This window comes from Myotis nattereri, assembly GCF_964212035.1.
Source record: "Myotis nattereri genome assembly, chromosome: 5".
NCBI classification, from domain to species: Eukaryota; Metazoa; Chordata; class Mammalia; order Chiroptera; family Vespertilionidae; genus Myotis; species Myotis nattereri.
Genome location: NC_138080.1, coordinates 55,082,596 through 55,104,870, shown reverse-complemented (window position 1 = coordinate 55,104,870; position 22,275 = coordinate 55,082,596). Strand labels below are relative to the sequence as shown.

General features: G+C 36.4%; 1 protein-coding gene across 5 annotated transcripts in view; it reads right to left on the bottom strand.

Moving 5' to 3' along the window:
- LRBA (LPS responsive beige-like anchor protein) overlaps nt 1-22,275 on the bottom strand; it is a gene marked incomplete at its 5' end in the record, with an annotated part of 554,145 nt that overhangs the window by 40,412 nt on the left and 491,458 nt on the right. For all 5 annotated transcript variants that reach the window (XM_081090942.1, XM_081090941.1, XM_081090943.1 and 2 more), the window contains one exon: nt 4,139-4,228. In XM_081090942.1, the coding sequence (XP_080947068.1) occupies nt 4,139-4,228 (90 nt within the window). The remainder of the gene's footprint in view (nt 1-4,138; nt 4,229-22,275) is intronic.

The following is a 22,275-nucleotide window of genomic DNA, read 5'->3' as shown; positions in this document are numbered from 1 at the left end:
CATTAACAGAAACACTTTAAAAATCAATAAATTTTATTGGCTGCCTTCCCTACCCCACTCTCATGAAGAACTACAAGAATGATTTGATTTAGATTCCAAATAGGCAAAAAGTATTGGGGATCACATTAAACCATACTGATTGCTAATATGTGTCAAGTACAAAAAATAAATTAAAAAAAATGAGAATAGGCAATAGGCACAAAAGCAAGCCAAGGTAATTTCCAAAGATCATCAAAAATTGTGTTGAGTTAGCATGAATATTTTGACAACTAAACAAAGAGATAATTAAAACAAATATATATATTTATAAACAATAGTTAGGCAACTTGCATGTATTATTTCAGTAGAGAAATAAGTTACAAATATAATACACAAACTTAATTATAAAAGTGTTTCAAAGCAATGCATAATTAAATATACTTGTAAAAACAATATATTTATATAGTGTACCAAGTCATAAACACTGCCCTATTATAATGCAAATGCCACTGTTTTCTGCTGCAGCTAAGAAAAAGTGGAATACCTAGATGCCCCTGTCCCTCTGGTAAAAAAAAAAAACACCTGAAACTCAAAACCTTTGATTTCTCTTCTGAAAAGCAGAAAGTAATTAAAAATGTCTCACAAAACACTGTCTGTTCTAATAGCTAGAAACGAAATAAATCTTGAAGACTACTAAGGATTTAGAACATTCCTACAACCCATATGTCATAATCCAAGACATATATAACCCCACTCTGATTTACTGGCTTTATTTATACTTCGGGGGAGCAGGCTCCCATGCAGTAATTGCACTGTACATTTTCAGCAATTCTCTTCTACCGTGTCTATTTTCTAATAGCTGATTAGTATCATTCAGAACTGAAACGCTTTGATGAAGTGCTTCTGGCTGCTTTCCTATGGCCATATTTCAAAACACCAGGTATATGTAAATGTGTGTAAGCACATATATTTAACATGTATTTGTTCAGAACTGCTAATAAAAAATTAAGTACATTTGCATTTTTATTATCAGTCCTTTTAAAAAAGTTATTAAGAGTACTTAGAAAAACATATTGCACTAAGAATTCCTATTTGCACTCTTTGCAGAAAGGTGTAAATAAAGGCAACTAATAAGCTACCCAGACACCCTTCTGAGCAAGTGGCTAAAAGCCAATCAATATTATGAGTTAATCCTCCCTGGATGCTCATTCAATTAAAGGTGTCAGTAATGCCTCATCTGATGTGGCCTCAATTAAATCCAACTATCTGATGGTGTGAAAACACAGGGGGATACAGCAACAGCAGCAACACCAGACAAATAGGCAGCCTTCCTGTGCCTGCTAATTACTACACCTGGTGTATATTATGGCTCATGCACTCAACGCAGCACGCCGTGGCTTTAATTTCTGCTATATCTTGCGTGTGTGTGTGTGTGTGTGTGTGTGTGTGTTTGGGTGCACTGATAGTTGATGGGGGAACTCATCTGTACGGCACTAAAAACAATAAACATTTGTACCTTTCATTTTTTAAACCTCTGAAATCAATAAGTAATCTCTGTCATACAAAGGATCTTGTATACAGTTTTAAGGAATTCTGGGAAATTGGGTAAAAATGAGAAACAAAGAGCAACATCAAAAAAAATCTAACTAGCTATGAAGAAGTCCTGGGAAAGGAAGTGAACATCATCTCAGACTGCCAAGCTTTATTTTCCAATTATGTAGTTTTTTAAATAATATTTACGAAAGTCAATTTATAAACTCTGAGGAAGTCAGAGTTCAACATACATCATAAAGTCTCACTGCAAGGAAGTTGATACGTATTTTTGAGCTTAACAGCTCATACTGTAAATCAATTAGACTCAAGTCGAATAATTACTATATTTTATGCCCTTAAGAAAACATAGAAAAATCTTCAACGTGTAGAAGGAATGTTTACATAGTGACTACAGTGGCAACTCTTGGCCACATGGCCAGGACAAGCCACTTTAGACAAGAAGCCGCAGAAACCGCCCCCTGGAACTGTCCTCCACATTCTTACAAGGGGCCTCCCTCCAGCCTGTTCCTACAGTCCATCCTGACTTCAGCCACCAATGCGGGCAAAGAGCAGGAAATTCTCTCCAAGCCCCATCACATCCATGGCTAATAAGTATGGAGCAGCAGCAACACCAGCACACAGGGATGGCCAACCATGATGGCAAAAGCCACCGAGGGCAGGGCAACTGGTGAAACAGGGCGGAGGAAACAGACCTCCCCTTATCCTGGGCGTGTCTGTGAGCTGAGTCCGAGGCAGAAGCAGGAAACAACGAGGCACATTTCACCCAGTTTTCTCAGACTCAGTGTCCATACTGTTGACAACTCTGGTTTCTTTCTAACACACCTTTCCTTCCCACCCACATATGTGTAAGATGAAAAACACAATTTGCACGTGTCTGGAAAGGAGTTCAGGTTTTCAATTCAGAGGATCAAGCCCCTGGGAGAGATGGTCTCCCATCCCCATATGAACAGGTGCCTTCCCACCCCAGGGCCAGTGAAGCTGACCTGCCCCGTGAACCAGTGATCCCTTTGCCGGAGAGGGAAGCTGGCAGTAGGAACTCTGGCTGCCCCAGTGACCACGGCTGAGCAGTAACCCAGGCAGAACGGCAACAGACCAGCAGCAGGGCCTCCATCAGCCAGCACCATGGCCTGAGTCTCACAGACAAGCTATTACTAAAACTAATTCCAAACCCTAAACATAAATCATCCTTACTGTTTTTATTACTATTTTTATGGCATTATCTCCCATTGTTCTGCTAAATGTTCACTTTTTGTGTAGTCTTCTGCTCACTAAAGTCATCCTTTATGTTCATTTATATCTGATTTCACCTGTTTAAAAACACTTGGAAAAGATAATGCAAATAATTTTTAAATGCTTATTGTTAATTACAATCATCAATTCATATAACTAGAAAAAAAAAGGCTTGGAAGAAGAAAGATGATGACAAAGAAGGGAAAAGGGAGAAAGATACAAAGAAGGTGGAAAGAGAAAGAAAAACGAAAAGAGCCAGAGGTAGAAGGGACCAAATTCATCTCTCCCCTCTTGGCTGCTACACTCCCCTTCCTAGAACCTGTCAAAATTCTGCCACCTCTGCACCACAACATGGAATCAGAATCTATCTCAAATTATTCACTGTACTTATGGAAACAGATTGTATATTTCATGTTCTTGATTTAAAACAGTAACAATCTTGTTGAGGGACAATTTAAGAAAAAAGCATAATACCCATAGTCTGTTCTTTAAAGAAATTATTTCCTTTAATCACTGAAAAATGTAACCCCTGGAATTTCAGGAACTCTAAAAGGAGAATCAGCTCATATTTTGCAGACTGAGTCCATTTCCCTGCTCCTGATTCTGGATAGGCCTCTGACTTACTCTGATCAGTGGAACGTGGCCTAAGTGATGTGCGAGTTCCAAAGTGAGCTCCAAGGAGTCTGGCAGGAGCGTTCTGATGGAACCTGCTCCTTCCAGATGTCCTTGATGATGAAAGACCCCATGGAAAGAGAGGCCCGGACATCTCAGCCTACACCCCCCCCCACCCCCTCCGCCCTACCCAGGCAGTGTGTGAGGCGGTCAGGATGAGCAGAGCAGAAGAAATGCCTCAGAATCACAAGAAATACAGATCACTGTTTTATGCCACTAAGCTTTGGATGGTTGGGTACACCAAACCAGTATTTTTTTCTCCCTCGGGTCCCTGACTCTCAGCAACAATATATTATATATTAGGATTCATTTTAAAATCCCCAAAATGAAAAACATACTGGGACATCAAGAATATAATTAACAAAACTAATCTAGAAACTCATAGGATCAAACCAGAAAACAAATCATTCCTATTACTGGATTTTTTTTTTCTATGTGATGATACGTGATGATTATAAACCTGTAAATTCTGAAACACAAAACACGAATGGATGAAACACCAGAGTACTGAAGCAAAGTCTGCTTTCCCAGAGACTCCTGGATTGCACTCAAAATCCTCTGCTGGTTGTTAGCAGGTTAATAAGCATCGCATGAGAACAGGCCCAGGCATGGTGGAGAATCTCAAGTACAAGGCAAGACTATTAAGGATGTCAAGTGTGGTCTCCAAGAGGCAAGAACCGAGGAGAGTGAAAGCACCACTTACCACTTGCATGGCGGAACTTCGGGGAGGATGGGGCTCTATGAGTAGCTGAGAAGGCGTCTGTCCAAAGCTTCGGATTTGAGCTTCAACAGCCTGAAAAAGGCATGGGCAAGTTGGAGGGTTAAGAGGTGCTAATCACAGGCAATAGAACCACAACTGTCACCTGAAAATGTCATTCCCTACTTCTGGCTTGTTTCATGCTGAAAATTAGCCTCGTGTTTCCACAGTGGGGCTGAGCACCTGGCAAGGGCATTGAGGTGAGGTCATCCTGCAGTACTGTGGGAGCCATTCCTGTAAAATCCTGCACAACTTTCTCATCTCGCTCAGTGATATGAAACAGAAACCAGCTATTACAATCAGAAATTGTCCTTTTTGGCTTCATTTCTGTTTTCTTGCATTTTTTTTTTGCTGCTTGCATCATCCCCGATGACTAAAGCTAATCTTTTACAGGTATAGAGAAAACCCATTGTGGCTTTGATTCTAGACCCCATTTCATCCTGGACAGTGGAAAGGAGGAAGAAAGAAACAGAGCACCTGTGCAAATGGCTTGATGCTATTAGTTTTGCCATACAAAGAGCATTATTGTTGACAGTCTCTTTGAACTTAGGTGGCTAAGCAACAAAGTAAAAGCCATATGTTGCATCCAAGCATGCGATGGTTAAACCAGAAACTAAACATGTGTGTGTTATGTGTGTGCCCTGTTCGAAAGCTGTGTGCATGCACCCTGTGCAAGGCACTCCCCTCCCAGGCTCTCCTGCACACCTCCACAGATACTCACTTCCCATCACCAATGACTCCCCCAGCAGGGAAACTAGGAAATGCCAGATGCCATCACTGTCTGTAATTATTTTATTTGTTTACTTGTTTATGTTGGATTCCTCCCACTGAAATACAAGGCCCACAAGAGCAAGGACTGTATGTATCTTCTTCACTGTTGGATCCATAAGCTGGTCGAATATATGCTATGCTATATGTGAGGGGAGGGGGAAGCAGAGATATATAAAGACTACTTGTACACCTCCCCAGTCAGTGTTCTTAACTTCCAGGGTAACAGGATGAAGAAAACCCCAGATTCATAAGAGAATATATTATATGTTGATCATTTTATTTTTTTAAACTCTAAGAAAACAGGTCTTCAACTTTTATATGTTCTGCAGGGCTGTAGTAAATTAATAAATCATAAACAAGAAAATATAATCATTATCCAGTAATAATTTCCTTTTTTTTATTTGAAGAGAATACCACTAATAAACTTTTACAATGAACGTGTATGAAACAATGAGCAATTCACTCATTTATGCATTCAATGATGATCAACTATGTGCACAGACAGGTCTCAATGTTTGAAGAATGTCTTCCTAATATAGGAAACAGGGTAAGTGTAATTGGATGTTTAAATAATAGTTGGATGCATTCAGTCCAGGAAGTTCAGGCATGCTCTGTGACTTGTGTGGGCAGTAAGGACTGGGAAGCACCTCTGTGAAGGCTGAGGGGTATGGTAGAGTAGCCTGGGTTTTGAAGTCAAACAGACCGCATGCAAATCCTGAATGCACACCACTTATAAGCTATGTGACCTAGGGTAAGTTATTTAATCTCTCTCAGTTTCTATTTTCTTTCCTGTAAAATGTGGGTAAGCATAGTACCCACTTCATAGTGTTATATTACGGATTAAATGATACAAATGTAAAAATATAGCAAAATGCTTAGTACAGATTAGATGTGCAATACTATGCCATCAACAAATAATCACTGAGGGCTACTAACAACAACAATAATGAATCTTTATTTAGTATTTACTATTTACCAAAAGCTTTTCTAAGTGATTTACAACTATATCATTTCATATTTAAACTGCATGATGTGAGTACTTTATTATATCCATTTTGTAGATGAGGAAAATAATGCACAAAGAACTTAAATATCATGGCCAAGGTCATACAGTATTTAAGCTCAATACTGGCACGCAAGCAACTTCATTCTAGATCTCATACTCTCAACCATTCAGCTATCCTTTCTCCATATCTGTAAGGGCCTATGGCAGGGCGTGGGGATAAGACTAAGCACAAAAAAAACATGAGCTTACAATCTAATGAATGAATTAATAAGGTATCTCTATTATCATCACCATCATTATTGCAGTGCACCAAGTTTGTTCAGACACAATCAGTAGAGCAGTGTGGCTAGGCAAGGGCTGGGATATAAGACAGGGCCTAGACTTTAGAAACAAGAAAAGAGGCCAATAGGAAGTTAAGAACAGAGACTAGGACAGGGGTGGGCAAACTTTTTGACTCGAGGGCCACAGTGGGTTCTTAAACTGGACCGGAGGGCCGGAACAAAAGCATGGATGGAGTGTTTGTGTGAACTAATATAAATTCAAAGTAAACATCATTACATAAAAGGGTACGGTCTTTTTTTTTTTTTTAGTTTTATTCATTTCAAACAGGCCGGATCCGGCCTGCGGGCCATAGTTTGCCCACGGCTGGACTAGGACCATTTCAGAACTGCATCTTAAGTTGTTTTTGATGGGGGTAAATCAATTTATGATCAACATCAAGGACAGTCTTGAGGTTGACCATTTCAGAACTGCATCTTAAGTTGTTTTTGATGGGGGTAAATCAATTTATGATCAACATCAAGGACAGTCTTGAGGTTGAGGAAGAAAAAATACAACAAAATGGGCAACGTGAAGCCTAGAAGTAGTCACAAAGATGAAAATTGGAGCACTGTTATTTTATGATATGTAGATTTGGGGGCTAAGTTTATGAATGTGAGCCTTATGTTTCTGTAAGAGTAGTTAGCAAAGCTAATGCCCTTTCCCTTGACTACTGCCTTTAGTGGTCCCTGCCAAACAGCCCAAATGCCTTTTCCCCTATAAGAGAGAACAGGCAGTTTCTGCACTTGGCCTATGTTGTCGGATGGTTCAGAGAGCTAACTCTGACTTTACAAATTACCTGCTGTGTGACCTTGGACAAGTAGCCTAATCCTGTTTCCCATCTATAAAACAGAGCTAATAACAACGCCCAACTCATAGAATCATTTGGAAAATTAAATAAAATAATAAAGTGCTTAGCACAGTACCTCGCAAATACAAAACACTAAATGAAATGCTATATTGTTATTAGGTGTGGGGCTCAGTGTGACCCCCATTTAACACAGCTAGAATAGGGAAGGAAGAAATACTTCAGGAGTTCATGATGATAATGATGAACACATTATTTCAGGAAACTGAAATCTGGATTGAGGTTTCAAAATACACTGCAGAGTTAAGCACCCGGAGACAGATCTCTTTGGAGGTTCCGAGAGCACTCTAAAACATAAGGAATTACATGCCCTAATCCTGGTGGAAGCTGTGGTATTTGGAAGAAAGGGATGAATATGCAAACCATGGCCCAAGGAAAAATCAAAAGGTCCTGGAGACTGATGACTTTGAGCAATGACAAAAAGAAAAAGAGGTGAAACTAACTGCTTTCTTTTGAACTTGCATATTTGAGAGAGTGGTAAAGTAATGAATGGAAATACAGATTTCTGTCAGGGAGAACTAGTATGGCAGAAGAAAGACAGCACATTTCATGTCAGAGGTGGAATCTGAAGTGATAGTGATAGCCATCTCTCCAGGTCGAGGTGCACAATGCAAAAGAAAAGCCCAAGATTGGCTCTGAGGTGAAAGATGGGGGCACTGATCTGGCTGTCACTGGCACAAGAAAAGTTTAAGTCTTTTCCTCTCACTGTAGATATATACATGTGTAGTTTGAAGCAGCAGAAATGACTTTTCAAATGAAACTCCAATATATAAAAAACACAGAGATAAAAAACAAACAAACAAAAAAACCCCACAGAGATGAGGCTCTTCTACTTAGAAGGTGGGAGAAGCTTTATTAAACTTCCTCAGCAGCCCCAGAGACGATTCTGAGAAATATTAGGGCTTTGCAGCACAGTTAGAAACCCAGTGGTTAAGCTGCAGAAAGCAAAGACACACACACACACACACACACACACACACACACACACGCACCCCTAAACCCTCGCAGACTCAGGTGTGTGGTACAATGTGGAGGGGACAGAGAGGAGGGTTAGAGTGAGGAGCTGGGTCGGGTGATACGGAAGCTGACAAAGAGCGTTCCAATGACAGAGTGGTCAGCAATGCCAACTACTGTAGAGAAACTAAGAATACAGACATTACTACATATAAGCCTTTATTATAGATGGATACTTAATATAACTGATCTTAATACCACATACCCTGCTTTGTATTTAACACTTTCGAAATAAAAGAAATATTGATGAGAAAACTTTAAAAAATACCAATCTCCTTTCTTAAACACTTAAAGTCTTAACATCTATAATAATAAAAGCATAATATGTTAATTAGACTGGATGGAAACAGCGGAACGACCTTCTGGATGACCTTCCGGATGAAGCTGAGGCTGCGAGTGCTGAGCCCTTTGCACAAATTTCGTGCATTGGGCCTCTAGTTTTAATATAATTTGCACATTATTGACCTCTTTGAGGAAAATACTTTTTTCTTTTTTAATTTGAGAGGGAGGGAGGGAGGGAGAGAGAGAGAGAGAGAGAGAGAGAGAGAGAGAGAGAGAGAGATTTGTTGTTCCCTTATTTACACATTTTTTGCTTGATTCTTGTATGTGCTTTAAGAAACTGAGCTACCAGGCCAGGGCTTAAGACTTTTTCATGTCATATAATATCGAGGCCTGATTATTTTGTCTCCATAACAGAATACAAGCTATATTATTCAACATAGGTAAAAAAAAAAAAAAAATTCTCTTTCCAAGTCCTCAAGACAACTAAAAAGATTATAGAATTCTTAGACACAAATGCTTTATTTCTTGACTAACTTTTGAATTGTTGGTGATAAAAATACAATAGAAAGAGCTTTTTAAAATGTGAAAAGTATGGAATAAGATTGTAAGGCAATGGCTATAACCCAAATATTTATAGTCACACTTTATATCATCAAATGATCATTCTAGTCTAGATCCATCTCATTGCTTCTAAGACTCACCTGCCATTTTTTATTCACCTTGATCTCGGAAGCAGTTTCCATTGCTGATCACCCCCAGTCCACACTCTTTTTTTCTGGGGCATCAACGCCCTTATAGTAGCCTGGTTCTCAGTTATTCCTTTATTCCACCGTTCACTCTGTCTTTTGCTGACTTCTACTCTTTCTCAGCCATAAATGAACTCATCACTGCGAGTTCTCTTTTAGTGCTCCCATTTTTGCAATCTAAACTTTCTGTCCTGAAAACCTTTTCTATTGTCATAACTTCAAACCTTAGAAGGAAGATTTCCAAATCTAAAACCAGAGGACCATCGATTTCTATGACGTGCCCACTTACACTTTTGCCTGATGCCTGTCTATGCATACTCGTGTATGTCTCAGCACACCTGAAATTAACGTATCTAAAATATGTTACTGTTATTCGCTGGTCAAGGGTTAGACTCCTCTTTTCATTTTTTTAATGCTCAAAATCTTACTGCCATTTAAAAATGTTACCTCTTTCTTTCATATATAAGCAGTCAGCAGACCTAATCACTTCTTTTATAAAATTTCTCATATTCATCACTCCTTACTGAAACCAGGTTCCTTATAATTTAAGGTATTGAGGCTATGGCAATGGTCTCCATTTGGTTTCCTCCTTCAATGTACACCGAGTTTGCCCAAACTCTCCTTTATGCAATATTCCCTTGATCAATGTTTTCACTTGATCCCCAGCACTTGAAAAGTAAAGGCCTGATGCCAGGCAGTGAAGGTCTTCCTACCTCTCCAATGTTCAATCCTTCATCCAACTCCCTTTTAGTGTTTCTTTTCAGCGAGGCTCATTTTCTTCCACAAATATAACCAGTCATGCCGACCTTATATCATTTCTCACACCACTGCCCTTCCTAGATTGGCCGCCCTCATCTTTAATTTGCTAAGATCTACCCATCTCTAGCAAATCCTGTTTACGTTCTGCCTTGGTGGTGAACATTTCCCAAATCTTACAGCCTGTTCACACTGCCAATGACACACTTGGTTTGGGCTTCCTTATAAAGTCAACTTTTAATAGATTACTAGTCTGTCTCTACAACTATACGTAAGGGTCAGAATAACATATATTGTAGAGTTGTGCAGCAGTTAGAACAGTACCTTGCACCTAGTATTCACACAACAAAAAAGTTTACCAAGTGTCTGCTATATAGAAAGTTCCCCCAGACTCTCAGCCTCATCTAGGGTCGTAAGGGATAAAACTGAGCTTGAGAGATGAGCACAGTTCCTGAGGGCAAAATAGACGTGCAGGGGAGGATGGGCTGTGTTATGGAAAGGCTGACAGCTACTATTACCAAGAGACCAGAAGAGCCTTTCAGGGAAGCTCTGAAAGATGTCACTGAAGGTGGTGATTCTCATTTCTTCAGCTCACACACCTGAGGGACGTGACAACACTCCAGTGTCTCACCAAAGCAGTGAGGCCAAGTCAGAAGTCCTGGGGGAAATGTGCGATTGAAAAGAGCCCCTCAGGTAACTTTGCCTAACACTCTCTCTCTTCACTTTTTGCTCTACCCCTTTGTATAGAGCAACAGAAAATTTCAAAGGGAGGTTTAAAAAATCACAGGAAACACACAGGTGTGAGGTTTAGGAAGTGGGATTGGTAATAGGGTAGCCAAATGAATGCTACCAAATGCCTAAACTGTTTTTAATGAACTTTCCTTTGCCTAGAGCAGTGATGGCGAACCTATGACATGCGTGTCAGAGGTGACACACGAACTCATTTTTTTGGTTGATTTTTCTTTGTTAAATGGCATTTAAATATAAAAAATAAATATCAAAAATATAAATCTTTGTTTTACTATGGTTGCAAATATCAAAAAATTTCTATATGTGACATGGCACCAGAGTTAAGTTAGGGTTTTTCAAAATGCTGACACGCCGAGCTCAAAAGGTTCGCCATCACTGGCCTAGAAAGTTTTAATGCCAGGTGTTACCTTTTAAACATTTAAATTTGCAATGGAAGAGGATGATGAATCCCAATGTACCCATTAGTTAACTTCAATAATTATTAACACATTTGGCCTTCTGTCATCTTAAAGGAGCTCAGTCTAGGCCAGCCGTGGGCAAACTACGGCCCGCGGGCCAGATCCGGCCCGTTTGAAATGAATAAAACTAAAAAAAAAAAAAAAAAAAAAAAAAAAAGACCGTACCATTTTATGTAATGATGTTTACTTTGAATTTATATTAGTTCACACAAACACTCCATCTATGCTTTCGTTCGGGCCCTCCGGTCCAGTTTAAGAGCCCATTGTGGCCCTCAAGTCAAAAAGTTTGCCCACCCCTGGTCTAGGCCATATGAAAAATAAGAGAGTATTCTTGCCTTTAAGCAGTTTATTTTATTTTATTTTTTACCTCTACTACGAAGCTACACTGAGAACAAATATTCTATAATGACCAAAGGTTATAAACATTAGTCAGTAGCCTCATCTTTCTTTGGTGGGGGTTAAACACAACTAGACTTGCAAGGAGATGTTCAAACCTAAAGCTGCAAATTTAATTATGTAACTTCTCCAGTAAAAATCTTTCCATCCAAATTCCTTATCCTGGGGTGGCACCACAGCACAGGGTTAAGTATGCAGACTGGAACCAGACCCCCTCAGTTCAAACCTTAGCTCTCACACATTAGCCAAGTGACTTTGGGCAAGTCACTCAACCTCCTATGCCCTAGTTTTCTCATCCAAAAATGTTGATAATAATAGAGGGTATTTCATTGGGTTGTTGTGAAGATTAAATTAGTTAATATAAGACAGAACAGTTCTTGACACATTGTAAGCTATCAGTAAGCATCTCACACAAAAGACTTCAAACACAATGGCTGGCTAGGGTTAGGCAAGCATTTAACAGATGTTACCAACTATTCAATTAGGATGAGTAATAGAACTTAGCTCCTGTCTATGTTCCCAGTCTCATCCCCTGCCACTGTCCTCTCATACTCTATAATGTGAGAGGTAATGTGTCATACTGCATTTGTATATATTGTTTTCTTTTCCTTTTCCCTGTGTGGTTGCTCCTTTCTCATTCTTTGGGAAATCTCTTCCCTACTCTCATCCAAACTGTTGCTGTCCCTCCCTGTTGCTCTTGGAGCAATGTGCATACTACCAACTTATCTAACATTCTAAATACTGGTTTCATTTCTGTCTTATCAATTAGACTGGAAATCTCCTCAAGACCAGAGACTGCCACATATTTCTGTGCTTCTGGGGGCTTGATATATAGTAGATGCTCAATTCACTTAATGAATGAATGGCCATTTAAGTCAACAAAATTCAGTGGGATGCAGCTAAGAAATATACTTCTACATTTACAGAGCAGTCCACCATTGAATAAAACATTCTATTAAACATTTCTACCAAAAAGCTTCCTTTATTATGTAACATTCTTATTCATCAATTCCCAATTATTTCTGTAAATAGCCTGTTACTACTTTCTATAATAAAACCTGAATTCAGCAGGCAGCACTCCAGATGTTGAAATACATAGCAATAAAAAAGACTATGCAAATACCGAGACATTCTAGTAAAACCACATTATTTATATTTTATAAACAGAATCTCAAATATTACCTAGAGAATTTATTAATGGATTTCCAAATGGAAATATTATGAAAAGATTTTCAACAGGTTGTGTATTCTATTGTTTTCGGTGCCAACTATTGCATACTTGCATGATTTTATGGCTATATATAGAGAAAGAGATAGTACATCTGAGAGAGAATACAGATACACACATTAGATTCAATGAAAGGAAGAAACAGATAAAGAAAAGAAATAAAGGTCAAGGAAAGCAGACTTGGCTTAGTGACAATGCAGTATTTGGCTTCAATTTAATAATGACTATTTTAGTCTCTCTAAACTAGTCTTTTTAATCTGAAGGAGGAAACAATTTAACTCAATACAACACTTAGTAACCAACAATAAAGTTGTAAAATTTTATTTTAAGATGGATTTGGGGAAGAAATTACAAACATATGGATACAGTTAAAATAAACACATATGCACACTGCCTTTTTTAAGTGCACAACTCTGAAATTGAATTTTATCCCCTATATATTTACATTTAAAAGCACTATAAAATTGAAATAAATTTAAAAATATATTAAGAAAAAACATGCCATTTATTAATATATCAAAATTTTCTGCCATCACCAAGAAAATTCTAGAAAGCTGTCTTAAGATTCTAGAGAAACTCTTTACCAAGAAATGTTTAAAAATTCAAACAAAAGTTCATATTTGGATTTCAGAGTCAACTCGAATTTCAATACTTTAAGAGTCACATTAAGACCACCAGTGATTCCATCACATTAATATGTGTTACGTATCATGTTCACTTATGCCAGTATTCTTCTTGCCCTTCCACATTTGAACTTAAGCTGGAGAACAACCTGTTGGATATTTCACTCAAAGTGTACTGATCAACATTCTAGGTGACCAGCACAGTGCCATTTGGGGCCACTATGACATCTAGCTCTGGTATCAGTAAATTTAAAAAGTGCACTACTCAAATGACTGCTTAGTCATTCTATGTTGGAGTTGGTGCAGACTAACTCTTAACCTATGAAGTGAAATACAAAGTTACTTTTTAGTAGTCAGAGCATTAAAAGCATCAAAAAAATTAAAAATAGCATAAAAGCCTAATTCAAATTTTTAAAAAGGAATTATTTAATATTGAAATGTAAATATTCAAAGTGCCCTAGAAATACAAAAAATACATAAGACAACAATGGAAATAGTCTATCAGAAAAAAAATGTCATGGCTATAGTAGCATATGGAATATTTAAAAGTCAATCAGATAAATGTTCAAAGTATAGACCAGATGATATTTAATCAGCAAAATATATAAAATAATCCATAGAGAAAAGGGCTATGGTGAAGAAATAAGTTAAATTAAAGAGAAATCTATGTAAATTTAGATTTGAAAGACTTTTTCTTTAATTTTGAGAAATTAGACATAGAGAAAAACAAGAAGTTGGTTTTTATGTTTTCAAACAAAGATTGAGCTATTGATTCCAATTCTATAAATTCTCATAAGGAAAGAATTAGATGAATGCAAAAAAATATTTAAATACAAATATAGTTATTATAGCATCCTATAACAGTAAAAATTAGGGAAAAGCTACTTAACCTATGCTAATGAAATACTATGTAGTCAGTTGAGTTGAGGTGAATATACCTGACATGGAAACTAGTCTGCAATATACTGACAAAAGAAAAATTCCTAATTATGAAAGAATATAGTATGTGATCTCAGTTAGGTAAAAACATAAATTAAAAAATATAAACACACATATACTTATGTGTGTTATGTGAGTTCACATATAATTAAAAAATTTAAAAAGAGTAACTAGAAAAACTCGTTACCAAGAAATCTTTATACATACGTGGATACACACATATAAAATCTGGAAGAGAATGTACCAAACTATTATCAGCTGTTATTCCTGGTGAGGTTTGGCTTCTCACACAAAGCATGTATGAGAAGCCAAAAAATAAAGAATAACAAAAATAAAGAATAAAAAATTTTTTATTTTGAAAAAAATTCTAAAACTGAAAAACTATAAAAATCTAAAGAAAAATCTGTCAACATCGGATAGAGTTTCATGAGGTTTAAATTTCCCATTCAGAGTGTAGCCAGAAAACTTCTTAAGCATCTAGGAACAACTCTAGTTGATAAATTGGTTGTAACTATGAAATCAGTAGACCTTGCTATAAAGTTAATTTTAATTTTTAGTTCATTTCCTAATTTATTTCTATCAGATTTCAAGGAGCCATTAGTTTTAGCAACAGTTTATCATCATTTAGTATAAATTAAATATTTAGAAAGGTGTATACATTTTATAAGTATATGCTTTTTACAATGCAGCAGGTATCTGGAGGCATAAAAATGTCATGATGGTATTGAGTACATAAAGAGCAAAAAGAAAGAGTAGCTTGCTAAATATAGTAAAACATTAAAAAAATAAGAATGCAGAGATAAGAATTCAAGAGGAAGATAAAATTAGGGTGGGAAAGGGGTACACATCTATTCAATAGTATTATGGAAGTTACTAGGGTAAAACTAATTATAAATTTTGAAAATATTCAGATTTCCCATTAGTGCCTTTAACTGAGCCTATATATTCCAGCACATTAAATCGAAGCCTAGCTCAACCTCACTACAATCTCCACTTCTTGTAGCTGTCCATCCACTGCAGCATAATCCCAGCTGCCAATCTGAAATAAACCAGCTAGTCAGAGCAGACATAAGCAACAGAAACAAATGTCACTCAATAATGTTCAGCGGCACTGTGCTCATGGATAATTTCAAACAGTATCTCTGTCTAGAACATTGATGTGCTCATTCAAAACACCTCCATCTCCAGCTACTGGAAATGAGTAGATAAAGCCGCCTGCCTAGAAAAATAAGTGGAATGCTGCTTCAAAGGACTTTCCAATGCTAAGAGGCAAACACAGTGAAACATAGTGGGAAGTTCTTAAAGAAAAACCAGGGGAATTAATATTCTGCATTTAACAGTTTAAATTGTTTCTTAAAACCAGAAAAATATGGTTAAACTATGTCACAGAAAGAAGCAGTCATTTGGTCATTTATTTGGTAAGATTCATTTAGTCTATTTTCTCAATAGTGTTTGTAAGCATCCACTACAGGAAAACACTGAAATGAGGTCCATACAGTGAGAAATCAGATCGACTTCAAGTAACTTAAAACATGAAATGCAACACACACACACACACACACACACACACACAGTACTGGCAAGGACAGAAAGAGGTAAGGACAAAATTTAACATTTAAAAAATTTTCACTTGACTCAAATGTTTCACAAATACTAATAGAACGTCAGTTGCTGCTTTGCACTGATAAAGAAAAGTAAAAGTAGTGATTATATTCTATTCTTTGGTAGAAATAAAAGAAAATAAAGTTGTTATTCTGAACATTTAGAAAACTGTCATACATACAATCTTACATAGATTTTTCCAGTCTATGAAATTTTTTTCACCTTAACCTTTCTATAAGCTTGTATTTAGTTTAAAATTTAGAGAACAAAATTCAATCACTTGATTTGAAACTACTTTTCTCACGCTTGATTTAAAATGATGAATCAAAGCCTGACCGGTGTGGCTCAGTGGCTGAGCATCAACCTATGGACCAGGAGTTCACAGGTTCAATTCCCGGTCAGGGCACATGCCCGGGTTGTGGGCTCTATCACTAGTGAAAGAGGCAGCCGTTCAGTGATTCTCTCTCATCAGTGATGTTTCTCTTTCTCTCCCTCTCTCTTCCTCTCTGAAATCAATAAAAACATTTAAAAATAAAAAATATAAAAGGACGTAACATAAAATCATACACTTGAATTCTATATAATCTTATTAGCTAATGTCACCCCAATATATGTAGTTACGAACTTTAAAAATAAAATAATCAGCACTGAAACTATTATAAATTTAATATAATCTCAATAAAATAAAATAAAATATGGTGTCTAAAGGAAGCAGAGGTTCATGACAGAAATCATCAGCATAACAGAATCACTCGGGATTCCTTGGATTGTTGATAATGAAATAAAATCATAACATATCAATACTTTGCTGTTATGTCCTTGGATGTGCAATTCAGCCAGAACTATTTAACTAAGAAGTCTGCAATAGGCACAATAACTAGCAAAAAACAAAGATTAGCTTTACTGTCAACTCTGATGTCCATTTGGTTCACTAAGGGAAATGCTGATTATTGTGGTTTTGATATATAAGAAAGTCTGGCATAATTTCAAGGTATTTATTATGTAGGTTTTCAATTAAAACTTGACTAATCCTTACAGTTTATTTGGCTTTTCATTGTACAGTTCCTGCCCTGCACTGTGTCAAATATGCCATCTGGGTAACACACTTCTGGCCAGGGATGCTATAGCATTATGTCTGTAACACTGAACTGTGGCTGCATAAAACCTTAACTTACTGCATTCAATACTTCTAATTTACTCTGTTGCTATAACCATCACAATCATGTTGTCCTATTGTCCTTCTCTTAAATCTCCCTGCAGTCACAAGAAAGACTCCTGCCCTACCTGCTTGAACTGGGCTGCAGACCATTCCCCCAACTATTTAACAAATGTTAACAATGCTATAAATACCAATTGTGTTTATGCTTTCTGAAAGATTCACTGCAGCCAGTCTTCTGCAACAGTGTTAGAGTTGAAATAAGCTGTTGACTCCCACCATGAGAGTGATTGAATTCTAAGCCAAAAATGCTTTTCCTTGGATAAGATATCTGATTTGCTACTGCTGTCATGAAGCTGAGGTCATGTAAACTTAAACACTGCTGCTGCTGCTTTTGGAAAACAGACCTTCTCAGAGTGATTATGTGTTGCTCAAACAGCATTTGGAAGGATAAATTTAGAAGAGAGAAAACCAGCCCCTGACACTAAACACAACTCAGAGAGAAATTTCAGGTCTGACTTCCATGTTGAGACTCATTGCATATAATCCTTTAAATTGAGCAACATCATGGCTCTCCTGCCCCTCTTCCCTACCCATCTATGTAAATAGCGCTGAGTTCCATTTTACAAAGGAAATTAATGTCTTTAATTTCTGAACTCACATAAACATTGTATTTGTTTGAAAAGTAAGAGAAAATGACGCTTCCAGAGGAAATGTAGGAAGGACTTAACGGCAAGGGACACGATGAAACAGCATAGACAATATTGTTTGTATTAATGTTGCTCCTGAGCAACACTTACCTGCAGTGTGTCAGCAGCCTTTGAACCGCCCCCCACCCCTTGCACCCTGGACTCAGCCCAGGCTCTGCTCGGGGACCCCTTACACAATAGCTGCTCAGACCCCACACTCTGCCTCTACTTTCCCTTGGTCAAAACCTATTACCAAATCCTGTGTACAGAGAGCTGCATGATTGGAAAGGGTTGTTTAAAAAACACACATATAAGATTTGTAAGCAAATAAATGATCTCTGATGATGGAATTTTAAGCATTAGCAAACGTGATGTATTCTGTGGCAGAGGCTTTTTCGGTACCTATCAAACCACATGATGCAGGAACTGTCACAGCTGATGTCAGCATGTGACTCAGGCATTAGTTAACAAAGTCCAAATTTGGGGGTGAGGCCTTTCCACTTTTACTTTATACTTTCATACTATTTGAATTTTATATAGTTAACATGCATTACTTTGATAAATGAGTTCCTAAAGCCCTTTATGTAACTATTTAATTACACACACACACACAAATACACACACACACACACCACTAAGTAGTGAAACCCAAGACGCAGAATTCACAAATCTTAGGTCAAAAGCCTTCTTGCTTTTAGAAAAAAATGACAAGAACTACAATTAATGTGACATATCTAAGATATTTTCCCTAACAGTAGAAGTTATCTGACTGATCTTCAAATATGACGGGAAAAATGAAGAAATTAACTCAACTAGCTAAAAAGTTTAAAAAAAATCATAGCTCAGTGAGTAAAATAGAAAATTAAGAGATGGGAGATGTTCTGTTTTCTGAGTGAGATAAAAGTTAAGAAATTATAAATGACTTTATCTTTATCAAAGTGACATAAAGATCATTATACAAAGTCACTATCCTAGCAACAACAAACATGGCCAAAACCCACAAAATAATCAAAAAGACCTCCAAACAGCAAAAGCAGTCAGAATCCTTATCCTCACGTTAACGTGCATCACACGTTCAGATTTTTAAGCCAAGACTTTTCCCCTCAAAAGAGAAAAAGAGTTGTGGGTTGGCTTTTACTCCTTGATTTTAAAGCTAAACAGAAAAGTAGCAAATGAAACAATTCCATGATCTCACTAACCAAAGATAATGACCATCTTTGGCTCCATGACCATATGCATATGCACATGTAAAATTTGTGTCTCATATTTCATAACATAATCTGTTTTTCACTGTACTATGGCAAAATATAATTCCATGGCAATAGATGCAGACCTATATAGCAATATTTCTGGTGCTATATATATAGCATTCCACTGTATGGATTTACCAGTATTTATTAAACCAGTTCTCTATTGTTAGACGTTTACGTGGGGTTTTAAAATATTTTTATTGATTTTTAGAAAAAGAGGAAGGTAAAGGGAGAGAGAAAAACAATAAGCCCCGCAACCTAGGCATGTGCTCTGACTGGGAATCGAACCAGCAACCTTTCAATGCTTGGGATGATGACCAACCAAGTGAGCCACAACGGCCAGGGCTATGTATTTGTTTTTAAAACAACTGTACAATTGAACCTTTTCTTGTTCTTTTTGGAATACTTGCTCAGTTATTCCTTTTGGTTAACTGCTAAGTGCATGAATATTTTAAAAACTGATGGAGACTACTATAAAGACTTAACCGATTTTGACCCTTACCAAATATGTAACAATGTCTGCTTTCAAACCAACATTAGGAACTTTCATTTCTTAAATCTTACATAATTTCATATGAATAAATACTGCTGAATTTTAAATTGAATTTCATTGATTACTAGTGAGGATAAACTATTTTTCATTTGTGGGTTGTATTTTATCTTTTGTGGAGTATCTGTTCCTGATAGCTGGATGTTCAAAAACTTCAGTTTTTATGTAGCTAAATACATCAATTTTCTTAATGACTTTTAGTTTGTTAGTAGTCTCACAAAATGAACCCTTTATTTCAAGTTTATAAATCTACTCAGCTATATTATCTTCTAAGTTATAGTTTCACTTTTTTATACTTATAACATTCTTTATACCAAATAAATATATATATTTCATTTATAATTTCTTTCACTGTAAGATGTGAACTAGGAATCTGAATTAATTTATATTCTAGACAATTAGCTAGATGTCCTACATCACATATCAAATAAGAAAATCTTTTTCCAGTGCTTTAAAATGCCACCTTTATGACACCCCTCGTGTGCAGTGTGTCTCTTTCTGGAAGCTCTATTCTGCTCCACTGAACCTCTAAGTTTCCCCACTAAAACATGCTGTTTTGATTAGTGCAGGTTATGTTTTTGTATCTGGTAGAGTAATCAAAACCTACTTATTTTAGCTTTAATTTAGTTCTACCAAATCTGGTTATTTGGTTTCTCTGACTATCGCATCTAAGACACAATAAATTGTAGAATAGGTGGACGGGTGCCTGAAAGTAGACAGACATACTTGACACAGTAACAAGAAGTGAGAACTGATGGCTTGAGGGCAGAAATAGGGAAAAGATTAAAAGAGCACAAGAAGTAAAAAAAAAAAGAAAAGAGCACCATGGAATTCTTTAGTTTAAGGTCAAATGTAGCACAGAACAATGATTAATATTAATAACAAAATATCATATTCTCTAATTATACTCCTCACTTCTCTTTGTTCACTATCTTACTGTAAAATGGCCTCTACTAAAAACGGTAGAACCATTGTTTTTCAAGTACACATATTATAAAAATTGACTATTCCCAAGGCAAATCAAGTCCCAACAGATTTCAAAGAATCTATATCATCCATACCACACTTCAGCTCTAAATTCAGTTAAAATTAGTAACAAAAAGAAACATAAGTAGATTGGAGTTATGGAGACAATCCTCACTGAAGACATGACCTTTAAGCTGAGGCATATGTGACAAAGAGCCAGCATGTGAAAATTGGAGATAGTCAGAGAGAAGAGCTATCCTAAAAAGGTGCTAAGTCAGTGATGACCTTCACCTGACTAGGAACAGAAAGAAGGTCAGTGGACAGGGCCCATGAATGAGGAAGAGAATAGCATGGCATGAGATCAGTGATATAGGCAGGGGCCAGATCATATGGATCGAGTAGGATTTTGTTCTATGTTTAAGATGAAATAGGAAGGTTTAAATAGAGGAGTGACATAATCTGATCTACTTTAAACTATCACTTTGGCAGTCTCACTCAGAGCACATCACAATATATACAATTTAAAAAATTTTCTTTCTGACCTACTAAAACTCCATCAATGTACTATTTTATACTAAGGGCTAGATAACTGAGCTCTCAACCTTTGAATATATCAAATGTTATTTATATGAGAATTGGTAGGTGCATTCTGGATAAGAATATAAAAATGCTCTAGAAATCATGCCTATAAATATATGTTGTATTCTAAATACATTAAAAGAATTATTTATGGAACAAGCTTATGTTACATTACTTTATTGTGAATGTATTTTTTTTCTTTAATAAAAATATTTACTCTTACTCATATCTCATCTTGAATTTAATTATCCTATTTTTTCTCTCCTGAATTTCTTCTTTCCCTAATTTTTAGGGTTTTTTTTTTTTAATTGTGTTAGGCTTGATAAGATCTTAATACATTTGATAAGTATGAAGATAAATGAATGAGTCAAACCAAATTCAATAGAATTAATAATCAGAAAATAACCAGCTTTAATTATTTTTGTAACTTGTCTATAAAAGAATATATGTACTCATCACATGAAAAATTATGTAACTGTGCATGATGATGGATGTTAACTAGACTTACTATAGTGATCATTTTTGCAATATATACAATATTAAATCCTTATGTTATACACCTGAAACTAATATAACATATGTCAATTATACTTCAATTTTTTAAAAATGAAAAAAAGAGAGATGCTATGCTAGGAAAACAGCAGATTTTTAAAAAAAAGGTAAAGGAAGAGGAAAAGGGGAAAAAATAGAACCAAAGACAGAGAAATAAAGTAGAGTAAAGAGAATTTTTAGATAAATAGCTAAAGATAAGAATATATCCTTTAGTTGGAGGTCACAGATATTTGAAAACATTAGCATATTTGCTTGAAAAATAATTCTTTCAGCTGTGTGATCTATGCAAATGCAAACAATGTTGTATATTGATAACCCAGCTGTTTTCTAAAAATTAAAAACAACATAAAAGTTTAATGTGCTGCAGGCTGTTTCTCTGATTACTCTTTGTCCTCTTACGGTTATTATTTCTTTCGTTTAGTACCTTTTTTATAGAGAGATTATTTTTATGACCACTTATTATACCATATGCATTAACCATTCACTCTAGAATAAAAGTTTCTCAAGTAGAAGGGGAAGGCATGACTTGTATGTACACAACTTGCTTCTGGGCATGACTGTGTGAACATCTAAGTGCCCCAAAT